The sequence below is a fragment of the Alexandromys fortis genome, unplaced genomic scaffold (assembly GCF_014885135.2).
Source record: "Alexandromys fortis isolate MF-2015 unplaced genomic scaffold, M_Fortis_MF-2015_v1.1 scaffold_91, whole genome shotgun sequence".
In the NCBI taxonomy this organism is placed as follows: Eukaryota; Metazoa; Chordata; class Mammalia; order Rodentia; family Cricetidae; genus Alexandromys; species Alexandromys fortis.
This window is the reverse complement of record NW_026067968.1, coordinates 537,298-559,541: the sequence shown is the minus strand read 5'-3', so window position 1 is coordinate 559,541 and position 22,244 is coordinate 537,298. Positions and strand designations below refer to the sequence as shown.

General features: G+C 40.7%; 1 protein-coding gene across 2 annotated transcripts in view; it reads left to right on the top strand.

Annotated features, from left to right (window-relative positions):
* The window catches only part of Atg2b (autophagy related 2B), a 75,163-nt gene that overhangs the window by 36,901 nt on the left and 16,018 nt on the right, over positions 1-22,244 (top strand). For both annotated transcript variants that reach the window (XM_050154619.1, XM_050154618.1), the window contains exons 22-35: positions 736-935; positions 1,061-1,141; positions 3,721-3,827; positions 4,290-4,382; positions 4,942-5,012; positions 5,733-5,809; positions 6,270-6,440; positions 7,740-7,881; positions 9,794-9,996; positions 10,986-11,212; positions 12,904-13,012; positions 13,538-13,732; positions 14,412-14,513; positions 21,210-21,288. In XM_050154619.1, the coding sequence (XP_050010576.1) occupies positions 736-935; positions 1,061-1,141; positions 3,721-3,827; positions 4,290-4,382; positions 4,942-5,012; positions 5,733-5,809; positions 6,270-6,440; positions 7,740-7,881; positions 9,794-9,996; positions 10,986-11,212; positions 12,904-13,012; positions 13,538-13,732; positions 14,412-14,513; positions 21,210-21,288 (1,857 nt within the window). The remainder of the gene's footprint in view (positions 1-735; positions 936-1,060; positions 1,142-3,720; positions 3,828-4,289; positions 4,383-4,941; positions 5,013-5,732; positions 5,810-6,269; positions 6,441-7,739; positions 7,882-9,793; positions 9,997-10,985; positions 11,213-12,903; positions 13,013-13,537; positions 13,733-14,411; positions 14,514-21,209; positions 21,289-22,244) is intronic.

The window sequence follows — 22,244 nt, the reverse complement described above, 5'->3', positions numbered from 1 at the left end:
GTTTCCTGGTGTAACACATACCTGTGTGCACAATAAAAATTAAGGCATAATTTTATTGGACTTTTTCAAAGTGCGTGTCACCTCTTCCGTGAAGATGCATTCTATGGTAAACATGTTGTCATCAAGGCCTGGGGAGTATCTGGTGTGGTCTCCAGTCACACAGATAGCCCAAAGGTAATCGGACTATTAACAACCTCAGTCCTGGACTTCTGGGCAGAAAACAAGCATACATATGTCCTTTTGAAGAGACAGCCCTGTGTGTAACATTCCTGGATTCCCTGGTGTTTGTCTGTGAGCGCAAGGACCTCTGCGCCCCCAACAGGGCTCAAAAGAGTATAGGCTGTATCCTAGAAATCCTTTTAGAAGTGCCTGACCTCTGCGATGTCTCCTTGATGGTGTGCTGCCCCAAGGAGACATTCTGTGCCTGACCTCTTGAGGTGGGGCACTGTCAAAGCGCGGGTGCACAAAAACATCACATGAATGACCTTGAGCCTGCTGTCTGAGTGCACAACACAAAATGAATCATGTTCAGAACTGTATTCCCTTTTTAATATCTCATTTAGTAGATGTGAACATTTCTCACAAAATCCCAAATACTTCTGATTCTCAACATTTTGGATAAAATATACTCAATCTGTACAAAGAGTTTTGTTTTAAGTTGTGAAAGTCAAAGCAATTAAAGAACTATTTTCAAGTGATCATTTGGTGTTTTTATCTCAATGTGTATCTATCTAGGCGTAGTAGATGGAGCCATTCTTGCTACAGAGACACAGTTGCCCAGTTCAACCCGCCCACATTGGTTGGAACCTACAATTTATTCCTCTGAAGAAGACGGTCTCAGCCGAGCTGCCTCTGACGGCGTTGGAGGAGACAATTTGAATATGCTCTCAGTGGCAGTGAAGATAGAGTCCGATAAATCCGAGTCCAATACGAAGGTGTGTGCCTTACACCGTTAAATGCTCCTGTTGGTTTGATTGCCAGCTACGGTGACTTAGAAGTAGCAATGCTCCAGTTGGGGATTCTATGGATTAATATGGTCTTTATGTGTCCCGTGGAACAGGAGTTCCTTGTGGCCATGGGGCTGAAAGGAGCCACTCTACAGCACAGAATGCTGCCGACTGGACTCAGCTGGCACGAGCAGGTGAGAGCTGTCACTTCCGTCACGTCCTCTGACAGCATTTACAGTCGTGAATGTTCACCTTGGTGAACTATGATGAGCACACACAGTGTGTAACTGCCCTCCTTAAGAAATAGACTCCTCACCCAGAAGGCAGGTGACTTCCCTAACTTCTCAATGACAGTGTTGCTGTTTGTGTCATTCAAGAAGAGAAAGGTCTGTGGAATGCCCAGCCTGGAGGAGCAGCCGGAGGTGTATTGAGTGCTGAAAATCAGAAACCCTTTAAGGACCACCTTGTCCCCAGGCCATTAGTATGACTTTGCCTCAGGCCATTTTACCAGAATTTCTGCAATTAATGTTCTGTTGAAATCTCCTTATAGAGTAGAGTTAGTGTTCAAAATATTCTTTTTGTCTGTCTGTCTGTCTATCTTTCTATCAACCTATTTACTTTTTTTTTCCATGCCTGGGACCAAACCTAGGGCTTCACTCTTGCTGAGTGCTCTACTGCTCATTGAAACATTTTTCTAAATTTTTTTTGTTTGCTACTAAACGTTTGGTGTGTGTGTGGAGGGAGAAGGGTAGTACTCTCGTGTGCATATACCACAGTTTCTGTGGCGGGAGGAGGGTAGTACTCTCATGTGCATATACCACTGTGTTTCTGTGGGAGTCCAGATAGCTTTCAGGAGTTGATTCTCTTTTCCTCAGCTTCACCAGGCTTAACCTTTACCCACTAAGCTCTCTTGTTGGCCCTGGCATGTGTTTTTAAAAAGATTCCGTGATTGATCAAATTGTTTATTTTTATGTAAGAATTGTAGATAAGAGCCGGGCAGTGGTAGCGCACACCTTTAATCCCAGCACTTGGGAGGCAGAGGCAGGTGGATCTCTGTGAGTTTGAGACCAGCTTGGTCTACAAGAACTAGTTCCAGGACACGTTCCAAAACCACAGAGAAACCCTGTCTCGAAAAAACAAAACAAAACAAAAAAAATGTAGATAAGAGACTCACTTTGAGCAGAAGCTACCTGTTCTTTATGAATACTGAATTTTGTGCTTTTGTCTTTTTCTCTATTTAATGTTTTTAAAATACTCTACTCTTCTCATGAAAATCTTTAGAAAACATGTTAACTACCTGAGTCTCTGCCTGCCTGCCTATTAGGAGTACAGATAGACACACACACACACGTATGCATATATATTATATATATAATGTATATGTAGGGGTACAGATATATATGCATACACACACATATATACACACACATACACATGTAGACATATACATATATGTGTGTGTATGTGTGTATATACCACCCTGGCTACTTTTCTTCATATTCTTTAGATATCTGCTGAGTGTCTGAAACTGACAGTACATCTAATTTGTATCAAATATCTTTCAAGTAATCATGTGGTCCCTGCTAATGACTCCTAAAAAGACATCTGGAGAATAGCTACAACGAAAACATCATTTGGCATAGGGCAGCTTTTGCTACATACATTACACTAGAGCAGTGGTTCTCAACTTTCCTATGCTGTGCTCCTTTAAACCAGCTCTTCACATTGTGATGACTCCAAAGCATCAAACTGTTTATTTGACAATTTGTTGCTACTTCACAGCTGTAATTCTGCTAACTGTTATAAATTGTAATGAACGTACACACTCTGGCTAGGGAGCAACTTAGCATAACCTCTTCATTTACTTGGGAGTATGAAAGAACAGGTTGTGGCAGAGGATCTAGCTTTCAGACTGAGTAATATAAATTAAAGAAAAAGAATTTATTGAATTGTATAAAAAATAGCTAGATTCCTCTACCTTTCCCGTAATGGGTTTCTTAGGAAGCCATAGATAACCCCTCCCACTCAGAGCCTCGAGCATATAAAGCAAGTGCTCCACCACTAAGCTACACAGCCACTGCTTTCCTCCCTCCTCCTCTTTTTTCTTTTTCTTTCCTCTTCACCTTCCTTTATTCCTTCCCCTCTTTCTGTTTTGCATTTTGAGAAAGGTCTTGCTAAGTAGCTCTTGGCTAACTTAGGACTTTTGATCCTTTTGACTCAACCTCTTATGTAGCTGGGATTGTAGGCATATATATCCATACCTCATGGAAACCAGACTTTTGAAAAGTAGTCTTTAACAAAATTAGTTTTTTTCATGAATTATTAATTGTATTATATATGGGATTTTCTCCCATCCAGGTACTAAGCACCCTGCTTACCTTCCAAGATCAGAGGGGACTGGATGTGTTTAGGATGGTCTGGCCATAAATATAAGATGGGGTTTTCTACGGTGTCTGTGACATTCAGTTATTGGATGTGACTCTTCATTTCAAATTCCAGTTAAGCAAGTACTTTAGCATTTTAATTGTGTTATCTAAGGGACACAGCACTAGGCTGTGATAAAGACACACACAGTGAGATTTTTATTATGGTAACTCAGTGCATCTCTCCCTCTCTGTGGCTTCCCTGATGTGAGTGCACACACTTTTGAAATGAATCCCTTCAGAACAGCTGTATTTTCTTGTAACATCCTAAGTCACTTTGTTATATACTTGTTAAATGTATTCTAGCAAGATGTCATTTCTTCTAAAGTATTTATGTTTTGTGATTGTAGATTTTAAACTTCTTGAATATTGCTGATGAACCTGTTTTGGGATATAACCCTCCAACTTCATTTACAACTTTTCATGTTCATCTTTGGAGCTGTGCACTTGATTACAGGTGAGTCCATGAATGGAACAAAGTAGTCTTATTTAAAACACACTTGATTTTAGAGCCACCAAGCCTGATAACCTGAGTTCGTTCCCTGGGACCCACATCATGGAAGAGAAGAACCAGTTCTCCCAAGTTGTCCTCTGGCTTCCACACAGGCATCATACAAACACACACAATATGTAAATAAGTAAACTGTAATAAAAATTAAACCACACTAATTATTGAAATGCACATAATTCTGCCTACTGTGGTACTGCATACCTACAATTCTAACACTCCCCAGGCTTAGTAAGTAGAGTGCGTATTTGAAGCCAGTCTGAGGTACACACTGAGATTCTGTCACCAAAAAACCTAAAAGAAAAAACCAAAACAAAACCCTCCAGAAGTCCTATGATTATTTGTGATTGGAGGTATGTTTTGAAGAGTCCTGTTGTATCAGGCTGCTAACCTGATGCTTCTGTTTGCCAGGCCCCTTCACCTGCCAATCCGATCCCTTCTTACTGTTGAGACATTCAGCATTTCTAGCAGCGTTGCCTTGGATAAATCTTCTTCTACTCTCAGGTACCTGTGAACTCATCTTGCACCAGCTGCTGTTCAAACGCATCAGTTGTAGTAACCAGCGCTTCCTTACCTAAACCACCACTTGCTTGGAAAATTGTTAAATCAGCAGCATCTGAGGTGCTCATTTTTCCTTCCTCAAGGCCATGTCCCTCTGCTCCTCTCATTACTGTGTTTCAGGTTTTGTTGTTGTTGTTGTTTTTGACACTTACTCAATCATTTAATTTGACCTGATGTTGGAGGATGATGTTAGTTGATCAAGAGAGCATCTCTCCGTTCTGCAGTGTTTTAGTTTTAGGGAAGGAATTTCATCCCTGAGATTCTCAGTTGGCTTTTTAGAGCCTATGGTCAATTTCTCAGTATCAGATATGTGTTATCTTTGGAATGGAAATGTTTCAGATTTGGGCATCTATTGAAACAGCCAGCCTGCCTCCAAAGCCTAGCTACTGTTGTGTTGGCACCTTCACGCATGTTTTGGGTCCCACTCATGTTTGTGGGTGACGTACACCTGAAGATGCTCAGAGCTCTGTTTTTCAGATGCTGTTTCATCTTCTTTCCCCAGAATCATCATGGATGAAGCTGCTTTACTCCTATCTGACAAGTGTAACACTGTCACTATAAACCTGAATAGAGGTGAGTTCAGAATAAGCGCGCATGTGTGTGTGTGTGTGTGTGTGTGTATGAGTGAGTATTTTATATCAGTTTAAATGTGAAATAGTGTTGGAAAGCTGGGTTCTTGTGAGGTACTTTTAATGGATGTTCATATGTGTAGTAATTGTGTGCTACATCTGTTGTATATTTTCAACATGTTTTTACAAATAAAGCTTGCTTGGTGTCAGAGGGCTAGTTGACCAAAATTAAACACAGAGTTTTGGAAGACTGAGGACAGATAGGACAGAAAGTAGTGAGGTAGGGCAGAGAGGGATCTGGTTCTCTGGAGGAGGGAACAGCAGGTAGGGAGGACTGGTGGCTTTTCTGCTTCTCTGATCTTTCAGGTTATTTCTCTGATATCTCTTGAATTTTTATTAATAAAGAATAATGAGAGTAATGCTTCACACACCTTCAGAATTCAGTGGGTACTGGCTTTTCAGCTGAGGGTACAATGTTCTTATGGTGTTAGCTACGTTTTTCTATATATCCTAAGTATCTATTAATCTTTAGTCATTTGTTCTAGCTAAAATCAAGCAAGGTGTCAGATGAAGTCTCAGTGAGTAGGATGGGCCTGTCTGTGTCCTCTTACATTACAAGCCCTAGTGCCTCCTGCAGTGTACTTTGAACAGAGGTTACTTCTGTTAGATGTTGGTTAGATGAGTAGTTTTTAAAACCTACAGTAAGTATTGTATTGAATTTTAGATTATGTTCGTGTGATGGACATGGGACTTTTAGAGCTGACCATAACTGCAGTGAAGTCAGATTCTGACGGAGAACAGGTCAGTTACAAAAAGTGGAAATTTTTACTTAAATCCTATTCATAAGGGATAAAAGATACAATGTATTGGAACATTTTTTTTTCATCCAATTTTGGTCAAAATATTTGAAAACTAGAAATGATCTAAGTACTTTTTATGTGACAAAAACAAATAAGTATATATTTTATTTTAGATTCATTTATGTATATGAATATTTTTACCTGCATGTATGTGCAATGCCTAGTACCTGAAAATGTCAGAAGAAGGTATCAGACCCCTGGGACTGGAGTTACAGACAGTTGTGAACCACTGTGAGTGCTAGGAATTGAACCCTGGTCCTCTGTAGAAGCAATAAATGCTCATAACCTCTGACCCCTCTCTGCAGTCCATGAGTGTATATTTTAGTTCCTATGACTCTGTAAGGAGTTGGTGACTCTTGTCTGAAAAAGTGTTTGTCATTTTCTCCCCATGCCTTATCCAGACTGTGCCTCGCTTTGAGTTGCACTGTTCCAGTGATGTCGTCCATATCAGAACCTGCTCAGACTCCTGCGCTGCGCTTATGAATCTCATTCAGTATGTCGCAAGTTACGGGGACTTACATGGGCCTAACAAATCAGAGATGAAGCCTGGAGTCCCACAGAGAAAGCCAAAGGTACAGGCAAGGCAATACACCATCCCACTGATGTCACTTAGTGAGAGTAGTGGGTCTGGAAAGGTGACTCCGGGCCTCTGTGGGAAGCCTTTCTACTGTCTGCTCTTTGTTTTAGATCTCAACCATCATAATACTTTCTTGGATTTCTGTTATTTCCGCCCTGTTCTTAGGGAAGAAAACAAGTTGTGTCAAAATCTGCCAGCAGCTAGTGGCAGGTGCTGCTGCAACCTAAAGACTTAGTTGTACGCTAGTGCTTCCACCCGTTCTCTGTACTACCTTAACTCCTCCATCACAGCTCAGTGAGGTTGAGGCTGAAAGGTATCACTTGTGCTTAGACTGAGATCACTTGGGTGACTTCCCTAGTCAGAGAGGGAAACAGAACAGGTGTCCCCATCTCAGTTTCAAGGTCACTGCTTTCTTATGCTGCAAGTGTCCCCTTTCTGATGTCCAGCTTGTGTCCAGCTTGTGTGGTGTCCTGTTTGTTCTGGTGTTTTTATTTGCAGTGCTGTTCTTCACAGCTTTTTCTGTGAACAGAATCCTTAGGTGTTTTTCTTAGGCCAAGGCACTTCAGAACTGCTTAGATGGTCAGTTCTGTTAGCAAGGGTCTGGTTGGCTTTGCGTGCCCTTTTACACCACCCAACTCTTTGTTTCCGTCCCTCTTGTGCTCCACTGTACTGAGGTGGCCAAAGACACTCCCTGCTTTCTACTCTCTATTCTGAAAGACGTCGTTGAGTTTACCAGAGGTACTTGTATCTTTCCGTTTCAGAGCAGTGCTCACATTTTGGGGAACGCAGCTTAGGTTTAAAGTGGTGGTACTAGAGTTAAGCGTGAATGAGCCACCATTCAGATCTTCTCTTCTATTTATATCCCCACTGCCCTCCGGAGTCCAGGGTCAGCAGTATGGTTTGAGTAGAGGAGACTTTCTCAGTAAGCCCCTCACTGCGCAGCAGGGGTTTTCAGCCCCTCCCATCACTGTTGCAGGGTCCTGGTTCTCTTTCTACGTCTGAGTTAAGTTCCTGTTTATTTGTACTTGTTGGTAGCTATCAAGGTGATAATGATTGCACTAACACTGACTACTGAGCAGAGTGAGCAGGGACCTGCTCCTGTTGTGGTGAGGTGGAATGACTCCAAGGTTGTTCTCAACAGGCAGTTTCCACTGGCCCTTGCTCTCTGCCCCCTTGTAGTGTATTATATACTGGGATCCCAGTGGTCCTCTTGCTTCCCCATTCAAGTAGCCGAGAGTGCAGTGCACGCCACTGCCAAGCTTTAGCCATTTTTACCTTGGCCTTTTGGTTGTAGGTAGATTCCAGTGTTCAGTCATCTTCACGTGGCCCCGTGCTTCCTGAAGCTGAGCAGCAGATTTTACGTGACCTGATGAGTGACGCCATGGAGGAGATTGATATGCAGCAGGCCTCTGCCCCTGTTGGACCACAGGCTAATGGTGAGAAGGCCTTTTCCTGGGAGCGCTGAGGTCACATTATTTGTTTTCTTGTACATTTTCAGTGAGAAACTTACTAAAGACTCATCTGTATGTATCTGTGGATATGTACCAGCCAATTAGCTTGTGTCTACTGTCTATTGGGAGAACAGATTGTCAGGAGATGGGTGCTACTGTTTGGAGTGATTGAGAAATGACACAATAAAATAGCCTGGAATGTGGTTTGGAAGTGTCATGAGTCTAGTGGAGACAGGACTAGTTTGCTGTGTGTGTGTGTGGGGGGGGTGCATGAGAAGAAGGTTATCTTGGCAAGGTCATAGATTTGTCTGTGCTGCAGTACAGAGGAAGGCATGCGTGGTCTGTAGATACTTACCTAGCTGTTGGTGGAACAGAAGTGCCATTTGCTTGAGAAGAATTCAACAGTGAAGTTGGAAAAGCAGGAAGGGACCAGGTGAATAAAAAGTCTTGAAAGCCAAATGGAAGCATCTAAATATCTTGACACATTTGTTTTAAAATAGTTTTTCTGATTGGATGAACATATTTATTTGTTCTGTTTTGAGACAGAGTCTCTTTATGTAACCCTGGCTGTTATGGAACTTATTACATAGACCAGGCTGATCTCCAACCCACAGAGACTTTCTCAGGAAAGCCTTCCTCCACCTGCCAAGTGCTGGGATTTAAGGCATGTGCCACAATACCTGGTAGAGAACATATTTATTGCTAAATTTTGTAAACCTTAATTTAAAAATAATACTTGATAGAGCTGGGAAGGGTCGTATCTGCCTAAGATTCTAGTACGTGGGAGATGGAGTTAGTGTCAAGAATTGAAGGACAGCTTTGACAATAGGGCTAGCCGGCCTATATGTATCCTGTGAAAATCTCTGGTATTAAATTAAATGTTGCGTTCATTGTAATTTAGGATAAATTATAACTAGGACATGGATTAAGCTTCCAGCTTCCTGTGTACTAAATTGCAGCAGCTGGCCTGAATAGGAAGGGACCTTGATTGCATATTGTACACAAGTCTTCAGTAAGCACTAGATAGACACTGATGGGAATGGGGCCTGCAGTGCTATTGACAGTGTTTAAATGCTTGTCTGGGAGACTCTTGAGGCGAAAGCACTCTTAAGCATTTTTTGTGTTCATCCTGTATCAGTATTCAGTTTGAATGAATAGAGAAAGAATGGATGACAGTGTTCCTGTACAGATTTTTGGCACACATGATATCGTCTATTAATTTCATTGTAAGAGAGTCGTTTATGAGAACAAATGTCCAGCATAGGTTTCTGGAGCCCAGGAGTTAGCTCAGCCACTCTCCCCACCCCTTCCCTAAGCAGAGACTCCTGTAGTTTTGGGTGAGGGTCTGCTAGATGAATCTCTTTTTCTTCCCTTTACAGTGTTGCCCAAGAAGTTTCCAAGATTGATGTGGACAGAATCTTGACCAAAATATAACTTCAGTTAATGGGAACAGACCATTGTTAAATTCCTCCCCCACCCCACTCTACTCCCCTTTGGGTTTTTGAGATAAGGTTTCTCAAAAAACTCCAGACTGTCCTGGAACTCACTTTGTAGACCAGGCTGGCCTTGAACTCACTGAGATCCACCTGCCTCTGCCTCCCAAGTGCTGGGATTAAAGGCAAGAGCTACCACCGCTAGGCCACTGTTGAATTCTTGAACTTCTCTTATACAGAATAACTGGGAAGCAACTGTCCTTTACTCTCTTAGAGAACTTCAAGTTGATTATGAGTCAGCTACTTGTGCTTTTGAGGTAGTTCTGCCTTTTACTGAGGTGCTTGTGTTGCTTCAGCCCTCCCTAACCCTCAGACTCATATAGTTGTAATAAGTAGGGAAGGTTTCATAGGTGGAAGCACCGAGCACACCGTGTCTGACCTGAAGTTTCCGTCTTTCTGTCTAGGTGTCCTGGATGAAAAGTTGCACACTCAGGAGCCGTGCTGTTCAGACCTCTTCTTGTTCCCAGACGAGAGTGGGAATGTGTCCCAGGAGCCAAGCCCTGCTTATGCTTCCCCCACTCACCACCTGATCAGCGACACAATGGCAGGCGCACCCACTGAGAATGATGATTTTTGCATCCTTTTTGCACCAAAAGCAGCCATCCAGGTAACAACTTTGATAACACAATTGAAACTTTAAAATAGTGTTACAAATTAAATGGACCAAAGGGCATCTGAAGGTCTTTTGAATCTGCAGCTCTTGCCACTTCAAAATTACTCATCTTTATAAATTTACGTTAGTGTTTTATAAATGGACATTAGACCACTTCTATAACACATAGCTCAGAGACTGTGTTACATTTGCATAATATTCCACACGATAGTGAAGTGCAGTTGCTGAATGTAAGGGACGTTACAGGAGTGACTGGAAGATGGGCTGCAGAATGGCTAGTGTAAACTCTGGAGGACTGAGATGTGTGAAGACTGACTTTGGTTGAGATGAACTAGAATAGCCTAGTAGTGCCTTCATAGGTGACTGTAGGTTCTGAGAACTTCTGATTTAAAAAAACAACAACAACAACAAAAAAAACCCCCAAAAAACCCATGTACTATCAAAGCAGTTGAACTCAGGATAAGCCTTTAATTAGAAACATGATCATTTGAATAGTAAGTTGAAATTTGTCAGATTTTGGTTTAGAATGCAGTATAACTTTAAACTGTAATCACACACACACACACACACACACTGTATACTTTCAATTATCAAATAGTACAAGCCAAATTATAAGCTTTAGAAATTATTCATGAGGTGATTTTTATGGAGCAGATTTTATTTTATGATCAGTAAAGTACAATATATTGTGTGATTATTAATGTCAGAAATTATTACTCAAGCTGGATGTGGTGATACATATCTGTAATCCCAGGCCTCAGGAGGCAGGAGGATTGCTACAAGTTCAAGGCCAGTCTCAGCTACCTAATGAATTTCACATCAGTCAGAGCTACAGTATGAGACTCCATTTCAAAGAAAATAAATTATTACACTGTTTTATATATTGAAATTATTGGAAAAAATTTAGACTGAAGAAAGCCTGCTGGTCTGTGAGGCATACCAGTCGTTTGTGGTGAGTGAACGTGCCCTGTTGCGTGTTTCAGGAGAAGGAAGAAGAGCCAGTGGTAAAGGTCATGGTTGATGACGCGATTGTGATAAGAGACGACTATTTCAGTCTGCCCATTACAAGGACAGATGGCAGCAAAGCCCCCTTCAAGTTTCCTGTCCCTGACATTCGCTATGTTGTGAAGGAAGTCTCTCTGGTGTGGCATCTCTATGGAGGCAAGGACTTCGCAACAGTTCCTCCTCCTTCTCCAGCCAAGAGTTACATGTAAGCTCAGTTAATGGCTCATAGAAAAACACATGACATTTATCTTTTTTTAAGATTTATTTTTATGTGTATGGATGTTTTACGGGGATGTATGTCTGTACACCACATGGGCAGTGTTCTCAGAGGTCAAAAGAGGCCATCGGATCCCTGAAACTAGGGTTACAGACGATTGTTAGTTGCCATGTGGGTGCTGGGATTTGAACTCGAGACCTTTGGAAAAGCAGTCAGTGCTCTTAACCACTGAGCTATCTCTCCAACTCTGGTATTTACTTTAAAGGAAGAATAAATTAATATTCAAGTATGTAATTTAAATCTCACACCTAATGTTATCTGTGAACTTATTTGTATTTCTTGTGTATTTACTAAAATATTGACTTAGAAGATGTTTGCTTAGCAAGCATTACCCATCATGTGTCTGTTTATGAAAATGAATGATACCATTTCTTGCCCAAAATTTCAAAGGGAGGGAAGGTTATATAACTGAATTGGGTCCGTCAAATGAAGTGTGTCAGGAGGCAGAGTTTATGCTTGCCCTGGGCCCCCAGCATCTCACAGGATATGGAGCAGAGCCAAGTATTTCATTTTTTAAACTTTTTTTTTTTTAAAAAAAAGCCCTACTTATTTTATATGTGTGTTTTGTCTGTCAGTGTCTGTGTACCACATGCATACTTGATACTATTGGAGTCAGAAGAGGGAGTTGGATCCTTTGGAACTGCAGTTATGAATGGATGGTTGAACTACCATGTGGGTGCTGGGAACCGAACCCAGATTCCCTGTAAGAGCAGCCAGTGCTCTTAACCTCTGAGCCACCTCTCCATCCCCAGAGCTGATGACCAAGCAAAGCTGTGTTCCGTAGTGGGAGGAGAGGATGAGTAGAAAGCGTAGGTGTGCTGGAGCAAATGTGTCTGTGGGATGGGGTAGCACAGAACCATTTGGCACCCCAGTTGAGCAACCTTTTCTACTCACTGATGATTTGGAATGCTTCTATCCTGGTTGAGCTCTGTTGTTGCTTGGATGTCTGAGACAAAAGGAAAAGTTACAGAGGCTTTGTTCCAAGTTTGTTTGGTGTCCAGCATCATAATTAGGTTTTGCTTTAGGTCTCAATGTTTAACAAACGAATGCCTACTATAATAAAAATTCGGTAATAAAAACTGCATTTTCAATATTTCCAAAATATAAATGACATGTTTCTCCTATGGCTTTGGGACCTGAACCTCATGCACATGGTGGGCATAAGCTGTCCCACTCAGCTCACTCTGGCTCAGGCAGGCTGCTTGTACTGCTCCAGCCTCAGGAGAAGCTGGGATTGCACCACCACTCCTGGCTAAGTGATAAGATTAGATTTATAGTGACACAATTTGTGGAACATTATAGTAGTTCTGTAATGTTTTCTCCATGTATCTTACTTTTTTTTGTATCTTAATTTTTCTGATGTTATTCATTAAATTGAATATTCTTTTAACCGAGGTTTTTTTTGTTTGTTTTGTTTTTGTTTTTTGAGACAGGGTTTCTTGGTAGCTTTGGAGCCTGTCCTGGAACTAGCTCTTGTAGAACAGGCTGGCCTCGAACTCACAGAGATCGGCCTGCTTCTGCCTCCCGAGTTCTGGGATTAAAGGTGTGCGCCACCTCCGCCCAGCTTTAACATAGTTTTTTGTTTTTGTTTTAATTTTTTTCTCTTTCTCCATTTTTAGTAGTCCCCATAGCTCACCTTCTCAAACACCTACAAGGCATGGACGTCATACAGTCTATGGGGGCAAAGGAAGAAATCATGACTTTTTAATGGAAATTCAATTAAGCAAGGTAAGGTGGTGTTTTGAAAGAGAAGAATCTTTTCAGTAGGCATATGGGGCGGGGTTCTGCTCATACCCACCAGAAGCCTTCAGTCCCTGCCTTATAGAGTATAGGGCTCACTTTTTTTAAATTTTTTTTTTATGCTTTGAAAAGCCTGAGGTGTTTTGTTTTCCCAAGGCTACCCTTGAAACAGAGTTCCCTGACGCCTTTGTATGGTCCGTGTTTCTGAGCTTTGCCCAGCATTTGTTTTTCTCTATTGAATTGTCTGTCTGGGAAGGCCTGACTTTGGGAGACCATAGGACAGAGCACTGATGACATTTATATTAGTTTAATGCTTAGCTTGGCTGAGAGGCTCACAGCTCTGCCTTCAGTTCCAGGGATCCAGTACCCTCTTCTGACCTGTGGGCACTGCACGCACATGGTGCATAGACACACTCAGCCACAAAAATCTAAATACATAGACTCCCACCCCCCCAAAATGAGAAAGCCAAATTCAAGTGAAAGTTGAGGTTGCTTTGTTGTTCTTGTGTGAAGGTGAAGTTTCAGCATGAAGTCTACCCCCCGTGTAAGCCTGAGTGTGAGTCCAGCCTCCTAGAATACCCGGTCTCCAGGCAGGTGTTCATCGTTCAGGATCTTGAAATTAGAGATCGGCTGGCGACATCACAAATGAACAAATTTTTATACCTGTATTGCAGCAAAGACATGCCTCGTAAAGCTCATTCCAACATGGTAAGATGAAGGCCTTGAAGTCTTACTCTTTTCATTAGTTCTGGAAAAACATTTTTATTTGTGTCTAACTGCAGTAGAATTAGAGTGGGGAGAATTACCAAAGTGGGAAAAAGTGTTTTCTCTTTTTAATATGAAAATTACTTTTAAATATACTATTTTAAGTTTTGTGTTCAAGAATTATTTTACAGACTACATGCCCTAACTATAATTGCTGCTCTGTCACTGCTCAGGTAAAACAGAACTGTGTGAGAATATCTAGGATGTTGTCAGCCCTTCACACTTAGAAGACTCTAAGTGTTATGAGGGGGAACGGCAAGCCCTGGACTTTGGAGGTGTAGCGCAGGCTGGCTCTGGAAGATGGGCCTGTCCACTAGCATTGGGAGCTCAGAAAGCCCCATTGAGCCTGAAGCCACAGTGTTGTCATTTGCTGTTATCCTCTGAAGAGTCTGTCATAAGATTTTCTTGAAGTTTGAACAGGCTTTTAAGGAAGGAGGGTAAATATAATCTTCCTCCTCCATCTTTGATAAAGTCTCACAATCTAGCCCAGGCTGGCCTCAAAACTCAAAATTCTGATGTTTTTCTTAGCTGGAAATATGATTGTTTACTTCTTTAAATTTTTTTTAAATGAGAGCAAGGTCATTATGTCACCAGGGAAAATGTTATTTTCTCTTTCTTGTAGTTGACAATTAAAGCATTGCACGTCCGTCCAGAGTCTGGTAGGTTACCGCAGGAATGCTGCTTGAGGGTATCACTGATGCCGCTTCGCCTCAATATCGACCAGGTTTGTATTGTGTGCAAATTGGTGCAGTTAGGATTAGAGTAAGGGAGTATCTATGTCTATGTTAGTACGGCTGAACTTCTGAGAGAGTTGGGACGCTGTAGGGCAGAGTCATTTGTACAGTTTGAAGTCTGACCTTATGGTGCTGTCTCCACTTCCTGCTGATATGTGTGATATGGGACTGAGTTCTTTTTCCACTCCATGTGGACACCTAACTCAGGCATCATAATTTTAGAGACTTAAAGGGCTCCTGGATGTGTTAAATGTTAGAAGAGATGGTGTTACAATTTTGCAAGAGAATTTTTCTGTGCTAGACAAAATAACAAAATAGTAAATGGGGCCATAAGTAAAGAGGCCATAATATAAACAGATTTCTGGGAAGTTGTAAAGAAAATCCTTTTTTTATGTTCGGACAAGTATCCTATTAAATTTCCTTGGGCTTTGCTTTAATGACAGAGGCAGTAATACATGAATGATGAGCATTAAATAGGACAATATATAGAGAACATTTAATGTAGTACCTGCTATCTTATGCTATGGATGAGGAGTGTGAACATTCGTGGATATTAGCTGAAGCAAGCAACAGCTGCAGAACATACCTGGAATTATAAAATAGCAAAATCTCTTGATAAACCTTTAATAGTTTTAGATTTGGCATATGTGTGGATAGCATTGTACATTTGCCTAAGTAATGCTGATTTTTGATATTGTCACTTAAATAAAATTTGGATAATCTATAGCAAACGATAGGCATCTCAGACATCAATTGAAATAAATGCTCAAACTGTAAACAGGGCAGGCCCAGTCTGAGAGGCTTTGCAAGAGAAAATTGGGTATGTATGTAATGCTTGCAGGTTCTGAGCTGGTCAGACTTCAGATTCGTAGTTTTCATTATGAAAATATCTTTGATATGCATATTTTTAAAAGATTTATTTTTATTTATGTGTATTTCTGTGTGTATGTATGTAGTGTATGCATGTATATATGTAGTATGTATGTATGTGAGTATTTGCACAATGTGTATAGGTGCCTACAGAAGCCAAAAGAGGGCTTCAGATTCCCTGGAACTGGAGTTATAGGTTGTTGTAAGTTGCCCAGTGTGGGCCTTGGGATCCAAACTTGGGTCCTCTGCAAGTGTAGCAAGTGTTCTTAACCATTGAGCTATCTCTCCAGCCCCCTTGATATCTCTATTTTAATTCACTTTATCCATGTGCCAACTTACAAGATATATAGTGAAATATTTATCGGGAAATTGACCTGTGGAAATTCCTACCATTAGAAGACTCAGAGTCATCTTTATTGCATGGCCTTATCAAACTTAGCAAGCTCAAATTTCTTTAATATCGACTGTAGTTCCTTCTGTAGAACTATAAAGCACAGTTACTTTAAAAGGGGAGAAATATTAATCCTAGAGAAAACAGTGAGGAAAATGGAAATTGTATGGCTGCATGATATCATCCTATGTCACAGAGTGAGCATGGCATTAAAGTGATTCTTTAACACAGTACTATTAATCCGCTCTATCATAGAACCTCAGGCTAGGTATAAATGTTTTACAGTCCAAGTTTAACACTGAATACTGAACCTAAATTTTAAATTTTTAAATGATTATGCTAAAATACTCTTATGAAGTGTAGAGAAGTTAAGCGTGCAGTGGAGATAGATGTTTTCCTTGCAGAGTTGCTAGCTACTCTGTCAGCTGAAATGCCATATCTTCTCCCCTCTGTGTAGTTGGCCTCACCATCTCCAAACAGCCATCAGTTTTTCTTTCACCTCAGGGTGACATCTTTCCTGGCTGTGGCTCTGTATAAACAGAAGCACATTTGGCTTCCTTCTTCTGGATTGTCTGTGGTGTTCCTCTGTGTCACAGCTTGACTTTGTAGGTGTTACCCATCACACATGTGCCCCAGCTTACCCATTTGCCTGCTGGTTCACACTCACTTTTAGTGCTCATAAATGAGGCCATTGTCAAATTTGTATAGAAGTGTTTATGGACATATTTTTCTTTTCAGTTGGGTAATGTACATGTATGTGGTATTTTTTCACATATACGTACATGCATCTATATACATGTAGTAAATAAAAGCAGAACTTCTAGGTCCTTCAGTTACTATGAGCAGCTACTTAACTGTTTCCCACTAGTAGCCAATAAGTGTTCTGGTTTCTTCTTGTCCTGGCCAAACTTGGTTCTGTCATCTTTTAAATTTTTGATGTTATATTTAGTGTTTCTGTATCTTCATTTAGGGTTCCTTGATGGTTGTCTGTGTAGCCTCTTTTCACATCTTATTAACCATCGCTGAATCTTCTCTTGTGAGGCGTTTCTGATGTGCTGTTTTTACAGCAAAATGTAAATACCGCAGTAAAAGGAACATCATAAAAGAGCCAGAGTTTCTAGTGTGTCTTTAGTATTTCTTTTTTTCTTCAAGAGCAAATCTATATTTAATATTTTCCTTTTTTTGAACAGTGTTGGAATTAAAACATTTACAATTTTAATATCCCGTTAGTTAACATGCAATGCTGAGTATGATATGAACATGTAATAAGAATGTACAGTGTAAACAGTGCTAGGTACAGTACATGTACATGTGACACAATAATGAACCTCCTGTGAACCTGCTACTTGCCTCAGAACCAGGTATTGGTGGAATTATCTCAGACTTCTAGGCACCATATTACCTAGAATATTGTCACCTGCATTATTTAAATATAAATGGGATGGCAAGTAACTAAATTCTTGGATGTAAGCAAAGACTGCTTGTTTCCCGGTTGCCCAGACCCAAACAATCACACAGAAACAATATTAATTACAGCATTGCTTGGCCAATGGCTTAGGTATATTTCTAGCTAGCTCTTATATCTTAAACTAACCCATTTCTAATAATCTATGTATCACCTTGAGGCTATGGCCTACTGGTAAGGTTCCAGCATCTTTCTCCGTGGTAGCTAATGGCGTTTCCTTGACTCCGTCTACTCTCAATTTATCTGTTTTAATTTACCATCTGGCTTTACTCTGCTAAGCCGTTGGCCAAAACAGCTTTACACAACAACCAATAAAAGCAACACATATACAGAAAGACATCCCACATCATCACCCCTTTTCTAATTAAAAAGAAAGGTTTTAACTTTAACATAGTAAAATTACATATAATAAAACAGGTATCAAGCAAGAATTACAGTTATAATATTTAGTCTATTTATACCTAAAGTTTTATATCTAATTTATCTTTTATCAAAACTTAGGAAAGCTATAACTATATCTGTCTTCAACTCCATCAAAGACCCAGGAGAATATAATATTACTTAAGTAAACAGGAAGTACATTGTAAGCAACTTCCAAAACTCTAGAATTGATGGAGACATCTCACTGCCTGGACAGTCACTCAAAGTTCTTTGTAATGTTGGGGCATCAGTCTTCAGCCGACAGGCCCATAGTATCTGGCAGACTTTTCCATGAAGCAGGAAATTTCAAAGATTGTCTCATCTATATTGGCAGTTAGTCACTTTCTTTTGTATCCTGCAGAATGTCTGGCAGAGTCTTTCATGAAGCAGGAACTCTGAAGGAATGTCTGACCTGTTTTAGACAATTTCAGCAGTCATTTTCCTGTGGGTCCTCCATGTCCAGTTCATACAGCATGTCATCAAGCAGTCCATGCAAGAACAGCTTCTTGCTCAAATGACTAGAAAATTCCATAAGGAGCTTCTTTGATGCTCATCATCTTCTTGAAGTAATTGGTGCTGCCAGAGGCAGGCATGTCTCATTGAGAAAAGTCTAAGTTCTTAAAACATTTTAAGCTGGGTGGTGGTGGCACACGCCTTTAATCCCAGCACTCCGGAGGCAGAGGCAGGCGGATCTCTGAGTTCAAGGCCAGCCTGGTCTACAAGAGCTAGTGCCAGGACAGGCTCCGAAGCTACAGAGAAACCCTGTCTCGAAAAACTAAAAACAAACAAACAAACAAAAAGTCACCAACATTTTAAATGCCATATTCTGTAGGTCTTTGAAGACTATCTAACTGAAATATACCTCTGTATATCTAGCAAACCTAACGTATTTAAAGGTTTGGTTATTATAGATGACTATTAATCTGTATTTCTTAAATATACATTACATTTTAAATGAGCTGTATAAACACAGTACCTTAAAAAAGAGCAGAAATACATATACACAGTGTAACAAAATCAATCTTAAATCTGTATCAATAGACCAAGATCTATACCAATGCAAAGTATTTGTTTCTATACCATATCCCCCTTTAAATGAAAACAAACATTTTGGGACAATCATTTTAAGAATTTAGGTTTTGTTTTCTCCAAACTGCTTCCTGCTGTTTATTGGACGAAGTGTTTTTAGGGTTTTTGGAGACCTTTTGACAAGTCTTATTCCATCAAACCACATTGGCCTAGAAGGAATCCACAGGTTCTCATCTTCTGTGGAAACGAAAGCAGAATCCCTTTTCCAAAGTAATATATCCTTAGACTCAAATTTTGAAGTCAAGATACCTTCAAAGTTTATTTGTTGGTTTAGCTTAGCAGCCTATACAATGACATGTTTCTCTGTAGTTAGCTCATTCATAGTCAAAAAATTCAAAGAAAACACAATAATATACATAAGCCAGACACTTTGTGTATTTTCCATATTTACAAGACTTTTTACTCTATTACCTTTTAATTATTTATTTTTACTTCTTTAATCTGTGACTGTCTGTACTCTTTTCTTTCTCTTAAGCCCATCCAACACTGTGAGCCATTGAGAGTCTTTTTTGTCTGAATCTATAATGCGCTCTCTCTCTCTCTCTCTTTTTTAACTCGGAGTGCTTTTTAAAATGCTAAGCAGCGTGGCTAAGACTAAACCTGCTGCTTTTCTTTTTGATTCTGCCTTGTCCAACATGACAGAGGTATGTTCACTGCCAGCTCAGCAAGCCATGCTCACTGCCCCAATTACAGGGATGTAGTGGGTTTCTGTCACCATAAAGCAATTTGTAACATGCTGCTCACAAACCCCATTTAAGTGCTCCATAGCACTACTTCCGAAAGAGTCAGAGCTGTACTTGTCACCAGCACAAAACAGGAAGCTGGCTCTTAAGCAAGCCATGCAGTTTTTGCTGCTAACTCTGAGTTAGGAAGCCTTGTTTTGAAAGGAGCCACACCTCTGCTCGCTGCCAACAAACAGAGCCTATTTGAAACTATGTGGTTACCATGAAACTCCAATTGACTTCTGTTTTTTGTGGGCCTAGAAGCACTTTTTTTTTTTTAAAAAAAAGCTTTCTTAGGCTTTATGTGGATGTACTTTGCCCCACATGGGACACCATTATGTAAATGGAGACTGCTTTTTTGTTCCCTGGCCACCCAGACCTGAATAATTACATGGAAACAATATCAATTACAACACTGTTTGGCCGATGGCTCAGGTGTATTTCTAGCTAGCTCTTACATCTTAAATCAACCCATTTCTATTAGTCTGTATTGCCACAAGGCTGTGGCTTACAGTAAGATTCCATCATTTTTCTCCTTTGTCAGCTACATGGTGTCTCCTTGACTCTGCCTACTCTATATATCTCTGTTCAGATTTCCCACCTTGCTTTACTCTGCTAAGCCATTGGCCAAAACAGCTTTATTCATCAGCCAATAAAAGCAACACATGTACAGAAGGGACATCCCACATCATTGGAAACTAGGAATCATACTTTCTTGTTGTGAACCAACGTTGTGACCATGTACCTCACAGTCACATTGCATTGGATACAATGTTAATTTTTTTTAATAGAATTTTAGAGTTTTTGATGGAGGGAAGGATAGAAAAGAATGGACTTAGGCTTTCAATTTTGTGTTTTATGCCCTGCATTTGTCATTTCAGTGTTTTGGCAACTGGAGGGGTGTGAGCCCAGAGCCAACACCTTTGCTTTTCATATATGACTGCAGAAAAGACTGTATTGAGTGGCTGATTTAGTTTGTATTTATTTATTTAAAGACAGAGTCTTGCTCTAAAAATATGGCTGATGTGTAATTTGCTATGTAGCTGAGGCATTTTTGAATTCTTGGCAGTCCTCCTGCCTTAGCTTCTTAAATGTTGGATTTATGGACATGTCCATCACACACAGCTTCAAATTCCCATTTTGAATATCTTATTCAATGAAGGAACTGTCTTAAGACAATATAGTAGTGATTAAAGAAGAAATAAGTTCTAGGGAATTTAGTGGCACAAGGTAAATATGTAAGATGTACCATCTGCTGCTAATAGTGATGTTACCACTGTTGACTTAGAATGAGAACACATGCTAAGAGCAAGTGAGAATATTTTCTTTCAAAGAAAACAAAAATACACTTTGATTTAGAAATTTTTCCTAGTCATTTGTGTTTTGTTTTGTTTCTGTTTCTATTTTGAGACAGGGTCTGAATAGTCTCAACTGTCCTGGAACTGGCGACACAAACCAGGTTGACCTCCATATAGGCCACTGCTGGGATTAAAGGCGGGTGCCACCACACCCTGCCCATTCCTAGCTATTTAGTTTTTACTTTGTCTGTGTTTGTGGGTTTTTTTCATAGTTGTAAAAAATAATAGGGATGCTGGGCTTGTATGTGTGTGACTAGAAGAGATGAATGGTGGATGAGCCGATGAGAAGTGCAGTGACTGCTGTGCAGTGGTGACTGGTGCAGACAGCCTGCAGACTATCCGTTAGTGACAGTGACTTGTCTTCATTCCAGGACGCTTTGTTCTTCCTCAAGGATTTCTTCACAAGTCTTTCTACAGAAGTGGAGCTTCTCTTGACTCCAGATCCAGAAGGTACTTAACACGTTCAGTCTGAGGGTTCTGTGGTGTGTATGGAGGCCTTACTCAGGATGGGGTTCATGTCCTCAGAATGCCTTTGTAAGCTGAGTATTGTAGCTCAGAAATGAATCTAGTGCCTGGAGCCCACTTAGTGATGGCAGCAGCACACTATTGTAGAGTATTGGTTGTTTTCCCTAGCGACTGCTGACTAAAGAGCTGTGGCTGGTGGTGGCCACCCAACAAACACTACAAGATCACAGAACTGCACACTGCTAGGAAAAGCTCAGAGTTCATATTCCAAATACCATCTTTTGTCTTTCTTTCTTTTCTTCCTTTTTTTTAACTATCTTTTCTCATTTTACATACCAATTTTACATACTCCCTCCACTCCCCCCATCTTACCTCCTGTCCACTACTCCTCAGAGAGAGCAAGGCTTCCTATAGGGAGTCACCAAAGTCTAGCATAGTGCTTTGAGGCAGGACCAAGGCCCTCCCCATTACATATAGGCTGAGCAAGGTATCTCTCCAAAGACAATGGGTTCCAAAAAGCCAGTTCAAGAAGTAAAGATAAATCCTGGTCTCACTGCCAGTGTTCCCACAGTCTGCCCCAGCCATACAACTGTCACCTGCATTCCAAGGGCCTAGTTTGGTTCTATGCTGTTTCCCTCACTGTTAGGCCAGAGTCAGTGAGGTCCCATTAGCTCAGGTAAGCTGTTTCAGTGGGTGTCCCCATCATGGTCTTGATTCTTTGCTCATATTTTCATTCCTCCCACTCTTTGACTGGACTTTCGGAACTCATCCCAGTGCTCCACTGTGGATTTCTGCACTGCTTCAGTCAGTTGCTGGATGAAGTTCTATGATAACATTTAAGATAGTCGTCAGTCTGATTACAGAGCAAGGCTAGTTCAGGCATCTCTCCACCATTGCTTAGAGTTTTAGCTGGGGTCATACTTGGCGATTCCTGAGAATGT